At 46.4% G+C, this 12,764-nt stretch overlaps 1 protein-coding gene across 5 annotated transcripts; it reads left to right on the forward strand.

Annotated features, from left to right (window-relative positions):
• Positions 1 to 2,116: 2,116 nt before the first annotated feature.
• U2AF1 (U2 small nuclear RNA auxiliary factor 1) lies at positions 2,117 to 12,496 on the forward strand. 5 transcript variants are annotated; one of them, XM_035030096.1, is made up of 8 exons: positions 2,117 to 2,464; positions 5,378 to 5,444; positions 6,284 to 6,350; positions 9,977 to 10,026; positions 10,186 to 10,284; positions 11,089 to 11,222; positions 11,308 to 11,400; positions 12,210 to 12,496. In XM_035030096.1, the coding sequence occupies exons 4-8, from the start codon at positions 9,997 to 9,999 to the stop codon at positions 12,355 to 12,357; spliced, it is 504 nt and encodes a 167-aa protein (XP_034885987.1). In that variant the 5' UTR covers positions 2,117 to 2,464; positions 5,378 to 5,444; positions 6,284 to 6,350; positions 9,977 to 9,996; the 3' UTR covers positions 12,358 to 12,496. The 5 variants fall into 5 exon arrangements, with proteins under 5 accessions (XP_034885987.1, XP_034885988.1, XP_034885985.1 ...); XM_035030097.1 differs by lacking the exon at positions 6,284 to 6,350; XM_035030094.1 differs by lacking the exon at positions 5,378 to 5,444.
• Positions 12,497 to 12,764: the final 268 nt, after the last annotated feature.

Genomic DNA, 12,764 nt, shown 5'->3' on the forward strand with positions numbered 1-12,764 from the left:
CCAGCTGAGCCACCCAGGCGCCCTTAAAGATTTTATTTTTAAGTGATCTCTACACCCAGCGTGGGGCTGGAACTCAGAACCCTGAGACCAAGGGCACTGCTCTGTGGCCTGAGCCCGCAAGGCGCCCCCACCCTTTACATTGTTTCTGTTTTCCAGGATGCAGTCTGTCTTGTAAAACCTCTCGTGTTGTTTGGAAGAGGGGGTTCTGTTTTTTAGTAGCAAAACCACAAGACGCAATCATCAGTCATAGTCACTCCAGAAACATTGTTGTCAACCTAAGTCAGTCTCTGCTGACTTAAAGATGAACAAAATTTGGATTGTGATCTCGAGGAACTGGAGGGGAGGAGGTGCTTGTCCCGGAAAGCATAATTAAAGTAAAACGCACCAAAGCTTGTTAAGTGCCGTGGAAGAGGCTGGCAGGAGGCCCCCGGGGAACTTACCTGTAAATACCATCCTAAATGAATGGCCAGCTCTGCTGGGAAAAGAGCCTTCTCTGAGCGTGGACTTAAGAAGATGCATCATTAATTTCATTCTTGAGCTTGTAATAGTGCCGTGACTTCTAGTCCGTGGATTTTTCTTCCCTGCTCTTGTAAAAAGCTCCTTTGGGTGGTGCTTTTGCTGTACTCAGCAACACTTTTAGTTTAGAAGTTTATTCCAGTAACCTTTTTTATATTCCTGATGTAAGTAACCACATTTCAGCCTGTTAGAGCTGTCGTATAGTAAAAGGCATGGCTTTAATTTGGGAAACGAGATTACTCATAGTCTCATTTTAGGGGGACTTGTGGGTTTTAAGTTCCAGGAGACAGTATCAACTCCTAAAAAACGAAGGTGATGATTCCTGCTAACTTTTTTTTTTTCAAGCTAGAAGTAAAACGTAGGTGTGTACCAATTAAAAAGATTTAGATAGTCCTACATTTGAAGTTATGGACGTTTGCTAAATCCAAGCAAAGGTTAGTTCTCTAATTTCTTCTCTGTGATATTGGGTCACACTTTTTTATTTTCTCTCTTTTATTTCAGTAGTTTAATAAGTGGATCACTAAAAGTTTATTACTAGGAAAGTTTGACTGATATACTAATCTCTAATTGAGCATTATGAAATGAAAGCCATCTCTGGAAGTACAGGAACAAAGATTGTTTTAATTAGAGAGAATAGCTGGGTATTGTTCAGGTGGGGGTGTTGCCCATTCTGAGGTATTCTTAAAATAAGCTCTTCGTTTTCAGGTGACTTTCTGAAGATGTAAGTTATATATTCAACTTAAATTACGTAAAGTAAAACAATACGATGAGTTTGCAAATATATATAGTAATCGTTTTCCTCCCCTGATAAATTCAGACTTCCCTGTGTTTATTGCTACCTAATAATAAATCAGTGGCTAATTGATATTTGTGAACCATCAGATTTTGTTGAGGCTAACTGGATCAGCTGTCTGAACATGGGGCACTTGCTAAAAAATTGAATCTACAGGGTAACCCTCCCGCCTCTGCAAGTCTAACTTTGAATGGGGCCCATCCAGTAAGATTTCATAATTCATCACAGGTCTGAGCCACCTGACGTTGTTGTCACGATGGCTGGATTGCTAGTTTTGATATCATCTGGATCATCCCAGTATTTGAACACTAGTAAGGGAGGAGGCCTTTGCGGTATAGATAGAAGGTGGCCTTATGTAGGAACAGGTGGATGAATTCCCCAATAGCTTGTCTTTGGTGTATTGAAACCAGGAGACTGTTACTTCAGACCTGTGTTTGGAAATTTCCGGTTGGTCTGGCATCACGAATGAGAGAATATGGACTTCGTTAGATAATGATTGCATTTAACGAGCGCTATGTATGAAGCGCACACGCTGTCTCTGATTCTTGGAACAAAGCCACCTTGGCATTTTCCTCATTTTACAGATGGCTCCTGGGACCAGGAGAGGTGGGGTGACTTGCCCAAGCCCAGGTGGCTAGTGGCAGAGTCAGGATCTTAACCCTCACCGTGCTGTATTGGTGTCCTCAAGAGAGAATTTCATCATAGAACACTAGAGAACTGATACGTTTTTAAATTAAATTTAGTTTTAAACTAAATATTCAATTTAAGAGAAAACAATAGAGCAGAACAAGTAGCTGAGAGTGGAGTGGATACGGATGAGGGGTCCTGGGATGGGGTTCGAGCACCTGTCATTGAAAGAGTAGCGTGTTCGTCAGGAGGCAAATTAAAGCGAAGTCTTCCTGAAATGCTGCCGGGAAAGGGAAAGGTACCTGCTACCCCAGAAATCCGTATGCCTGTGTTTGCCTGAAGCAAAGGAAAAGCAGTTTGGTAGCATGTATCGTGGTGTTGACGTATGTGCATGTGTCCGTCTTCCCAGCAAAGTAATCCGCTCTTATTTTCCCTTACAGAGTCAACTGTTCATTTTATTTCAAAATTGGAGCATGTCGTCATGGAGACAGATGCTCTCGGTTGCACAATAAACCGACCTTTAGCCAGGTTTGTTTGTTTTTCCTTTCTTTTTTCTGTTTTCATGTAAATTATCAAAACTTCATGTACTTTACAGAGGCAGTTAATAATTTCCATGTATTACGTAGGACATTTTTTTCTCTAGTGGGTCTATTCTCCATTTGTGTTCGTGAGTTTGTTCTTCTGTTTAAATGAGAATGAGGCAGGTGAGCCACTCCAGGGGGCAGTCTCTGAGACAGGTCCCTCCTCTCACCGTTTGGGAAGCTTTTTACAAAGACGTGCTCAGTGTTTGCCTGTTGGCTGTGCCTGGTCTCTGCCGCCTTGCCACCCCTTGTGCCCCTCCATAGACGGGTCCGGCGGGGGCGGCTGCTTCGGCACGAACTTAGCTGCTTTTGCAGGCACCAGTAGAAGCCAAGGCCGGCGGGCTTTGTGCTCTTTGCCCTCCAGGCAGCCGAGACCAACCGAGCCGCCCACAGGAGGTGCTCTTGCCATTCTCAGCAGGGCTAGCTTGCCACACGCTCAGGGCTTCTCCAGCAGTCCTGGGTGCGCCCCCTCTTTCAGAACCCCACGCGAGGGGAGAGCAATGACATCATGTCATAGAAACATGAAAAATGGCACTTAACTTTAGAAGATGGGCATTTACCTTCAGTTATTTGTAGCCGGTCTATTTGGTCAGTTGAGAGATGCTGCCTGTTAGCTTGAGTTTAGGTCTGCTGTGAGTTCAGATCAATCAGAAACTGGTTTTGTTCGTTAATCGAAGAACAGGCAAGAGTTTGCACCCTACAAGTGATCACTGATGAGTTAAAGGGAGAAAGCACCTGTCATAGGGACAGAAAACTTCCGCCCATGTTTATCTGAATGTTTGGAATTTGAAAAACTATAGTCTTTCCAGACTGAGGACTTTTGAGCTCCTTTCAACTTACGGCGAAGTCTGAGTGAGCATCCCCTGAACCATTGGGTAACTATGGTGTGTAGCCCCTGGAAGCTGCCGGACTCTGCCTTTGAGCTCACATTGTTCTGTTCACATCTTTTAAACTTCTGACAGAACAGATATTTACGTTTTCCTGTGAGTATTTAGGAAAATGAGCCAATTGCTATAAGAGAGAGACATTTGTATTTTCTAATTTAAGCCCATAGAAAACCCTCAGTGTAATGTGTTTTTAGAAGGAGGGTGATGGCTTCCTTTCCCCCATTATTCTACTGATAACGGCGTGGTTGGTATAACAAGAATCTAAACCTACGAATATGTCTCTTTGAATTTCAGAATATCGGAGATCTTGCTTTAAACTTTGTTTATTGCAACTTTTTTTAAGTGCTTTGATTTATGAACTAAATCTCCCCAACTAAGCCGGTGGTCAGAGATTGGGCAGTAACCAAATGTCATAAGTGTCCACTGAGTTTTTTTATTTGGGGGGGTTACTTAGAGATGTGCCAAGTGTTGGGCTGAGAGGGAAATGATCCTGTCAGGAAAGTTTTCTTTAAGTTATCCAGAGACACTTGGTTTATTTTCTTTCTGAATCACTAATTGCCTCGGAATGTTAATGTGAAGTTAATTTGAGTACTGTGGGTCAAAAAGAGATAGTGATTCCATTAATGTTTGGTGGGGTCCGTTGTATGTGTTTACCTGAGCATCTCGTTCTGATTGGCTTGGTTGGTTGGTTGGTTTCAGGCAATCCTGACCTCCCCCGATTGTAATAGAACTGCATTGTCCCATTTGAGTGAAGTTTCCTTCACTAAACAGCCACTGCCAGATGACCTGAGTGAGACCTAAAATGAATTTCTTGTTGAATAATTAGGCTCAGTATAGCTCTATATCAGAGTTGTTACACATGCTGGTGATTCCAGTTGAAAACGGAGTCAAGTCAACTTTGGGAAATAGCCGAGGCTTAGATAAGGTGACCCGGGACAGTACTTGATGGCCCGGGGAAGATGCCACGCCCTGCAAGAAGGGTCTGCGTGTGTGTGTGTGCGTGTGTGTGTGCGTGCGTGGTCTGGCTGTTGGATGTTCCTCCTCTGGGGTTTCCCCACAGCAGACCTTTGGGGAGTACCCACACAACTTCTTTCTGGAAGTGTAGCTAGAAATAGAATGACTGCTTTTGTAAAACCACTCACCAAACTGCTTTGGACCTATGTTGTTGAGACTGAACATTTATTTTTCTAAATCATGCAGTGTATTCATTCAGCTTGTAAAGTTCAGTGTGGGTTTCTTTTTAAGCTTCTTGCAGTGATGTGGACATTAAGATTCATGTAATATATTAGCCTACTAACTTAAACATGGTTTGTTTTTTCAGACAACTTGATTTTAAGAAGAACGGTACAATGTAAGGTTTCAAGTCTGCCTGATCCAGTTTAAAGGACAAGGGCTAAAAGGATTTTTTTCCCTTAAAAGAAGGATCGGAAAAGAACAGATGTTTAAGCTATTGTATTATGTAAACAGAGGTCCCCCCAAGCAAACAGGAATGTGTATAGATACGTGTCCGTGACAGTCAGGACACCCATTTGGTGCGCCTGTTTCCTGTGAGACCAGACAGCTTGATGGACTGCATACAGTTGACTGACACATTTGGTTTTAAAAAATATAATTTTGTGTGGGGAATATGATTATCATGTGAATTTTTCGACATCTTAGCATCTACTAGCTTGAAGTATAAGAAAACGTTAGTGTGATTTATTTTTCACTAAAACACTTGAATGACGTGGGACCACTGAGAATAACGGCTACAGTTTCTTCTTGGTTGCTGGCTGACTTGACCGAAGTCACTGCTCACACTCTGTTTTCATAATATGATGGTTTGGGTGTGCTCTTCAGAGGACAAGTGTCTGACTTGTGGGAAACAAACAAGCAAGCGTTGAGCCATTTGCAAACAAGTTGTCTCTTTGCAATTGTCTAATACATGCACAGCAGCCAGTAGAATTCCCCTTTTTATTTTTTTTTCCCCGCAGACCATCTTGATTCAAAACATCTATCGTAATCCCCAAAACAGTGCACAGACGGCTGACGGCTCACACTGTAAGTCCCACAGTTGGAGAAATTTTTTTAAAACAATGGTGTTAAAGAGCCCACTCTTAATTGAGACAAATAATGTTGGCTTCTGAGCTGCTGACATAGAGCTGTTGCAAACAGGACAAGGTGCTGGGAAGCCTTGGTACCTACAGCAAGAACCTGGTACTTGGCCACGTTCAGGAGGCTGTCGTCGGCAAGGGCGCTGGGGAGGCCTCTTCCCTGGGTTGACGTTTGTTGACGAGAGGGAGGGGGTCTGTCCAGGTGACACCTGACAGCTGCCAGCCAATCACTGGTCTTTCCGGTGCCTGAACCCCTGGCCTTTATTAAGTTCTTTCTGTAAAGTTACAACTCTTAGGAATATTTAGGAATCAATAAGGTAAGTTGCCCAATAAGTGTGGGTTTTATTTCACCATTACAGTTTTTCCTCTAGGAAGTGGAGATTTCATGATATGTAATTATTGTATTTCTCTGCTCCTGTGGTTTTTGTCGTCAGTTGATGCGGGCACTTTCTCAGCTCATGACGCGTTCTGTAATACGGAAGACCATTTTGGTAGTAACCTGCCAAGTTGCTTGCATTCTGACCTGGATTGGAACTTGGCAGTGGGAAATCTTTGCGTCCCGTGAACAGAAATACAATATCAGCATATCATGGGATCTCTGTGACGTTGCAGTGTTAGGGCACTCCAAGACAGCGACCAGCTAAGAGAAAACATCTCTGCTTCGGAGGAAAATAACTTGCTCTTTTTTCAGCACTGAGTCTTGACTGACGTGATCGCCACAGGAAACCGGTTAAGTGTTTAAATTTAATTTTCCATAATATAAAGTTGTTGCGTTTTGTATTTCAGACCATTGCCCTCTTGAACATTTACCGTAACCCTCAAAACTCTTCCCAGTCTGCTGACGGTTTGCGCTGTAAGTTCATACAAGTTCCTTCCCTGGTTCCCTGGGCTTGCGTGTCAGAGCTCAGTGTCCGCTCCACCTGGTCTGCCGCTGTAGGGTCAAGGACGGCCTTTCACTAGACGTGCCCAGAGCTTTTGTCCCACTGACCCCATGGAAGCCTCTGAGGTTGGAACTCCTGCCCACTTAAGAAGTGAAAAATGGCCGGAAAGGATACCCTCCCTGTACCGTAGTTTGGAGCTGCTGCTCTTCCTTTACCTTGACCGTCATCCTAGGGGAGAGTATACTTGGAATTAAATGTGCAGTTACATCCTTCCCCTCTTAAGAGCAACAGTATTTGAAAGTTTCTCTCACATTAAGAAACGAATTGTTCTGAAGTTATTTTTGAGATTTTATTTTTTTATTAGGCTTTTTCTTAAGCTCCATTCTGGAGCTCAGGCTTTAATTGTGAGAGCATTGTTCCGAGGGCGTTTCCCAAATGAGGGTGCTCCGAGTTGCATGGACTCCCCGGAGTTTTCCTCAACGCCAGCCCTGTGCCGACTCAGTCCTTGATCAGAGTCCTTTGTGCAGCTGTCTGCAGCTGCAGGAGCTAGCTTACTACGTGTGGGGAAGAGAAGGTGTGTTTGGCAGGGAAACGGGGCTAAACTGGGCATTTAGTAGATATGGCCCGTTTCTTCCTGTTTGGGGAAGTAATTTAAGTTACAAACGTTGTGTTTCCTGAGGGGTAGTTTTTCGAGAACAGGATCCACGTTAGTGTCACTGGAAATTTCAGAAAGTTAAAATTTCAATTTTATGGCTCTGGAGCCATGGAATCCGTTTCTTCATCTGGATAAATTGCAGCGAACATCCTGGACTCCTGTTAAAATCAAGGGGTCCAAACCGAACCGCTTCATTCACCAGTTTGTTTTGAAGCTGCAAAAATTCGTAGAAGGTGCTGTCCACAGATGCCCCCGGACAGCCACAGATCGAAGTCCAACACACCCTTGGCCCACAGCCCCTCAGCTTACAGGGCGATCTACACTGAGTGGAATGGTCCCAGCATTCCACTTGCCCACTTGGGCTGGCCCCAGACAGGGGGTGCCTCCCAGTTGTGCACGTGTGAGTGCACGGGTCTGTGGGGGAGGGGCTTGTAAGGTTTTCCTGCCGAGACACTGTGTTTCTCCACGCTGATCCTGACCGGGTAGCGGATCATTTGTGTCCCTGAGTCTGATGGTAACAGGATTTACTTGGTAGCCCTGGTTTTAAAATACTTGGTTTTGCTTTGTTTTCTTAAAGAAACAAGATCAATAGGTGGAGGGAAATGCTTATATATGGACTTATTAAATAATTTTTGTAACAACCCTGCCCTGGGGTAAAACGAATGAGAGGTTGATGATTGAGTAACAACAATTAATCATTCTTTGCCCTGATCGTTTACCTGGGGACTGCGGATGCTTCGTTGACAAAACAATGTTGGATTAGTTTTCTTCGTGTCTTTACCTGCGATTCACAGTGCTCTTGTTGTGCGTATGCTACAGAATAAAAGTTTAGCTGTACCAAATATTCTGATTATGGGGTCCAGATTCAACACATTAAATGAAATTCCGATTTTTCAATTTAGGAAGAAACCCATTTAAGCTGATGAACCTGCAACAGACGCTTCGAGTAAATTTCAACCAGTCGGGTTCATCAGTTCCCCTAAATTTACAACTTTTTAACATACCCTTTCATCTATAGAATTATGAATCCCAGTTTAAGAATGTTTCTGTGAGAAAACTGGGTATTTTCAGGTGGTGGTCTGTAAAATCTATTGAGTCATGTAGATGACTTTGCAGTTACCAGTTTCTTAATTCCTCATCTCTGTTCTGCCCGAGTCATTTGGTTGACTGAAAATTTTTAAGCGGAGTATAGAAGGTAAAATAGGCCCACTATGGAGCATTTTCATATCTCACTTTACAGAAGTTTACTAAGATACCATACTGCTCTCCAGTGAGAGAATAGAATTATCATGAGTGCAACAGTATTTGAACCACCACCAGAGCCTGATTCTCAACACTACTAGCACTTTGAGCGTGCAGATATCTTTTGTCTTCGTTTTTTTCTGATGTGAGAAGGGAATGTAAACATTAAAATCTGCCTTTTGGAATAGGCTTCTCTTCTCCCGACTAGCTGTTCTGTTGTTTAGAGCCTGATTTCTACCCAGGGAAGGAGGTTTTGTTCACGACAGCTTTTAAATTGGACTGGGCCGTCAGGAGTAGTTGTTGCCTAATGCATTCAAGAGGTTTCGGGTTCTAAAGCAAGCTGGATTCCTGGAAATTCAAAAACAACTAAAATGCAGGAATCGGGGCGCCTGGGTGGCTCAGTCGTTAGGCGTCTGCCTTCGGCTCAGGTCATGATCCCAGGGCCCTGCGATCGAGCCCCACATAGGGCTCCCTGCTCAGTAGGAAGCCTGCTTCTCCCTCTCCCACTCCCCCTGCTTGTGCTCCCTCTCTCACTGTGTCTCTCTCTCTGAAATAAAATCTTAAAAAAAATTAAAATAAAATGCAGGAATCCCCCCTTCCCCCTCCCATGCATTAGAAAGTAAATTTAAACCCTTCTCAGAATCCAAAGATTAAAGTTCCTGTCCATGAAGAGAAGGTTTTCCAGAGAGCGAGGAAACTGCTCCGGGGCGGCCCAGTGGGTAGACCCGAGTGCCTCGGCTCCAGCACCTTCAGTGGGGTGCGCCAGGTGAGGCCAGGAGTGCGGTCATGGAAGGGGGCACCTGAGCATGAAGCTGGCCCGGCCTTAAAGCCACTCAGCCTTGTAGGCTCCTGGATCCAGCTGTGTGGAACACTGGCTTCTTGACTCGCCAGCTTTGTGATTTCTCAGATGTAGGTTAAGAGAACTCTAGAATTTGAAAGGTGACATTTAGTAGAGAGAATGATAATGAGGAGAGAATGTGAACTTGAAAAAGTCTATCCACACAGTGGATGTGATTTCACTTAGTGCATGTGAATTACGAAGAATAAACTTGATGGAAATAGTTCCGGAATATAAAATAAGAATGCTTTCTTCAGCAAAGCATTGTAACTTTCCCTTTATTCAGGGGCATTCGAAGTACTGTAATTGAACTTGGTAATTATCGTACTGAGTCTTCATTTATGGTCATTTGGGTTTTAATCGCATCAGAAAGAATTTTATAATAGCATTGTGTGGCTGCTAATCTGTAAAAGAAATTAGTCAGGAACATTAGCTCTTAATCACTTACCCTGATTTCAACTTCTTTTATTTTAGCCTAATAAAGAGGAAAAAAAATCAGTGTGATTCTTTGGCCTCTATTTTAAATCGTGAAAGGAAGAAAATTTTCATTTAAAAAATTTCTTGAGGGTAATTTTTTTCCTTACACTTTCTGAAAACATGGCCCTTTGATGCTGATTAAAACTTGTTGTGATTTTAATAGCCAGAATTGAGACTGTCATAAGGGGCATTTAAAAACCCCACCACACTTTAAAATTTTAACAATTGGCTGTCCCGCAGTATCTTCAGTGCTCCAGTAGAATGCAGCTCTGTTGTGTTTCCTCTCTAGATAATCTAATGTGTGTTACTGTAGCAGTTTGAGTTAAACGCAGCGTTCTCTTGGTTAAGGTTCCCTCTCTAACCAGCAAGATTTCTGTTGTTTACAGGCGCTGTGAGTGACGTCGAGATGCAGGAACACTATGACGAATTTTTTGAGGTGAGATACTGTTGGAAAGTGATAGGCCTCTTTGCCTTTTCTGTTTGGAAGGCATTAAATTTTTTTCCTCATTAATAGATACCCTTAAATAGGAGTTATATTCAGTTACTCCTATATCTTTAATGTATCGTGAGCCTTAAACCCTTGTCCTCCCCGCAGGAGGTTTTTACAGAAATGGAGGAGAAGTACGGTGAAGTTGAGGAGATGAATGTCTGCGATAACCTTGGAGACCACCTAGTCGGGAACGTGTACGTCAAGGTGAGGAGAGTGTGACAGGTGGAGGGTTGTGTCTCCTGACTGATGCGGCTGCCGAGTGAAGACCCCGGGCCTCCGGATTTTAGCTGTGAACTTGGAAGTTCTGAGCGCTTACTACTAGCCGTGGATTTTCATGTGCTCAGGCGTTTGCTGGCTGGAGCCCGGATGTGGCAGCGGCATGGGGGTGCGGGAGGGAGGGACACCACAGTCACCGGCTGCTCCTCCCTGTCGGGATCTCCGCAGCTGTTGCTGATGGGCTGTCTAGACACAGGAGAAGTTGGTTTGTTTATTTATTTATTTTTTAAAGATTTTATTTATTTATTTGAGAGCAAGAGAATGAGAGAGAGAGAGCACATGAGAGGGGGGAGGGTCAGAGGGAGAAGCAGACTCCCCGCCGAGCAGAGAGCCCAATGTGGGACTCGATCCCGGGGCTCCAGGATCATGACCTGAGCCGAAGGCAGTCACTTAACCGACTGAGCCACCCAGGCGCCCCAGGAGAAGTTGGTTTATATGTGTGGTTTCTTCTTCCCATTTTTTTAAACCTCTGTGGCCTACACAAATCATCACATTTGCTGTTTTAACCGTATGAATTTGGAAGTCAAGGTCATGTGTATCTGGTATGATTTGGGGCCATCACAAAATTAAGTGACCTGATGGCAAATAAAGGATGGTCTGTTTTTTAATGTGCCGTGCAACATCACTCGGCTTTATTTTACCCCGTGAATACGTAACTTGTATTTGGACCGGTAACGGGAGGTCCTTCTGGGGAGAGCGCGGGCCGCAGGCATCTCCGCTTCACCTTTGCAGTTCCGCCGTGAGGAAGACGCGGAAAAGGCCGTGATCGACCTGAACAACCGCTGGTTTAACGGGCAGCCCATCCACGCGGAGCTCTCCCCGGTGACCGACTTCCGAGAGGCGTGCTGCCGCCAGTACGAGATGGGGTAGGTGCCGGGGGGGGGGGGGGGGGGGGGGGGGGGGGGGGGGGGGGGGGGCGGCGCGCCACATGTGGGCTCTGCTTCCCCGCAGGGAGTGCACACGAGGCGGCTTCTGCAACTTCATGCACCTGAAGCCCATTTCCAGAGAGCTGCGGCGGGAGCTGTACGGACGTCGGCGCAAGAAGTGAGTCCTTCCGCGGCCTTGGGCGCCCTGCGGCCTCGCTGCCGTGCCCCTGCTCGAGGAGAGCGTGGCCTCGCTGTGAGGGTCACTGTTGGGGGTGCAGGGCGTATTTTGGGGCACGAAGCATACTTTTCAAAGACTACCCCACGCACACGTCCTGCGAGCCCTCAGTACCTGGGTGAGGGGACGGGGGCGGGAAGAGTGGGCTCGTGCGTGCGGGGCGTACTCCCTCAGACGGCGGGACTTCGCGTGCGGAGGGTTTCCTCTGGGGGTCCTGCTTTGGGGGGAGGGACCACGCGCAGAATCGGGCAGAGTCTGTGTGTCTGGGCCTGGTGTCGAGGGGCAGCCTGTGGGACCACGGAACAGAGGCCGAGCCTGGATGTCAGGAGAGGCCCCTTGCCCGCCTGGCTTGCGTTCTGACCCCGGGGGTTCTCACCCCTCTCCCCTCACACGGGGACCAGGAGCTGCACACGTTGTTTGGTGATTGTTCCGTTGTCAACGAAGCTCGGGAGGGCAGGGGTGGGGGGGTGCGTCTGGGGCGCTGTGGTGGTTCCATAGTCCCTGATCCTGGGAGCTGGCGCCCTGGAAGCGCAGGCCTGGGGGGTGACCTGCCCCGCGATCCTGCCAAGCCCCTCTTTTTCCCTGACAGGAGCGCGTCCGTGGTGTGGGCGCGCAGTCCCCTGGGAGCGATTTCCCTGTATCCGTGCCGTCCCCCCGTCGGGGTACAGCGTTCAGAAGCGGGCGTCGTGGCGGGGCTTCGTGGCGGGCTCTGCTGTGGATGCCACAGCTTTGTTTCTTTTCCTTGGTTGCAGGCATAGATCGAGGTCCCGGTCCCGGGAGCGTCGCTCTCGGTCTAGAGACCGTGGCCGTGGCGGCGGCGGCGGCGGTGGCGGCGGCGGCGGGGGACGGGAGCGCGACAGGAGGCGGTCGAGAGACCGAGAGAGATCTGGGCGATTCTGAGCCGTGCCGTTTTTACCGTATGTCTGCTAGACAGTGTTGTAGTTGATTGACCAAACCAGTTCATAACGGGAATTTTTTTTAAAAAACAACAAAAAAAAACAAAGATGGGTTTCTGAATAAAATTTGTAGTGATACAGTACTTTCGGTGCAGCTTATTTCTCGCGGAAGGAAGGTCCCTAACTCTCTCCCTTGCAGCTGTGCTCCTCATCCATCCCGAGGCGAGGATTAATACCCATCCGTGACTTGGGTGTAAACGAAGCCGTGGTTTCAAACTTAGGGTGTGAGGTCCAACCCCCGCACCCGCCATCCCCTAAGGGAAAATTCACCCGGGGGACGGTCAGGCTTATTACCAGTTCCCTACGTGCTAACTAGCAGTCCGGCATTTCCCCTCCGAGGCTCCTAGGGAG

Source organism: Mirounga leonina, unplaced genomic scaffold, assembly GCF_011800145.1.
Source record: "Mirounga leonina isolate KUSES-001 unplaced genomic scaffold, KU_Mleo_1.0 Mir_353, whole genome shotgun sequence".
Lineage (NCBI taxonomy): Eukaryota > Metazoa > Chordata > Mammalia > Carnivora > Phocidae > Mirounga > Mirounga leonina.

What these genes read in the sequence shown, in the direction of transcription:
- U2AF1 (XM_035030096.1), top strand. Translation starts at nt 9,997, where the DNA reads ATGCAGGAACACTATGACGAATTTTTTGAG. An exon ending in TCGGGAACGTGTACGTCAAG is followed by an intron (nt 10,285 to 11,088) that starts GTGAGGAGAGTG and finishes TCACCTTTGCAG; the next exon opens with TTCCGCCGTGAGGAAGACGC. An exon ending in TACGGACGTCGGCGCAAGAA is followed by an intron (nt 11,401 to 12,209) that starts GTGAGTCCTTCC and finishes CCTTGGTTGCAG; the next exon opens with GCATAGATCGAGGTCCCGGT.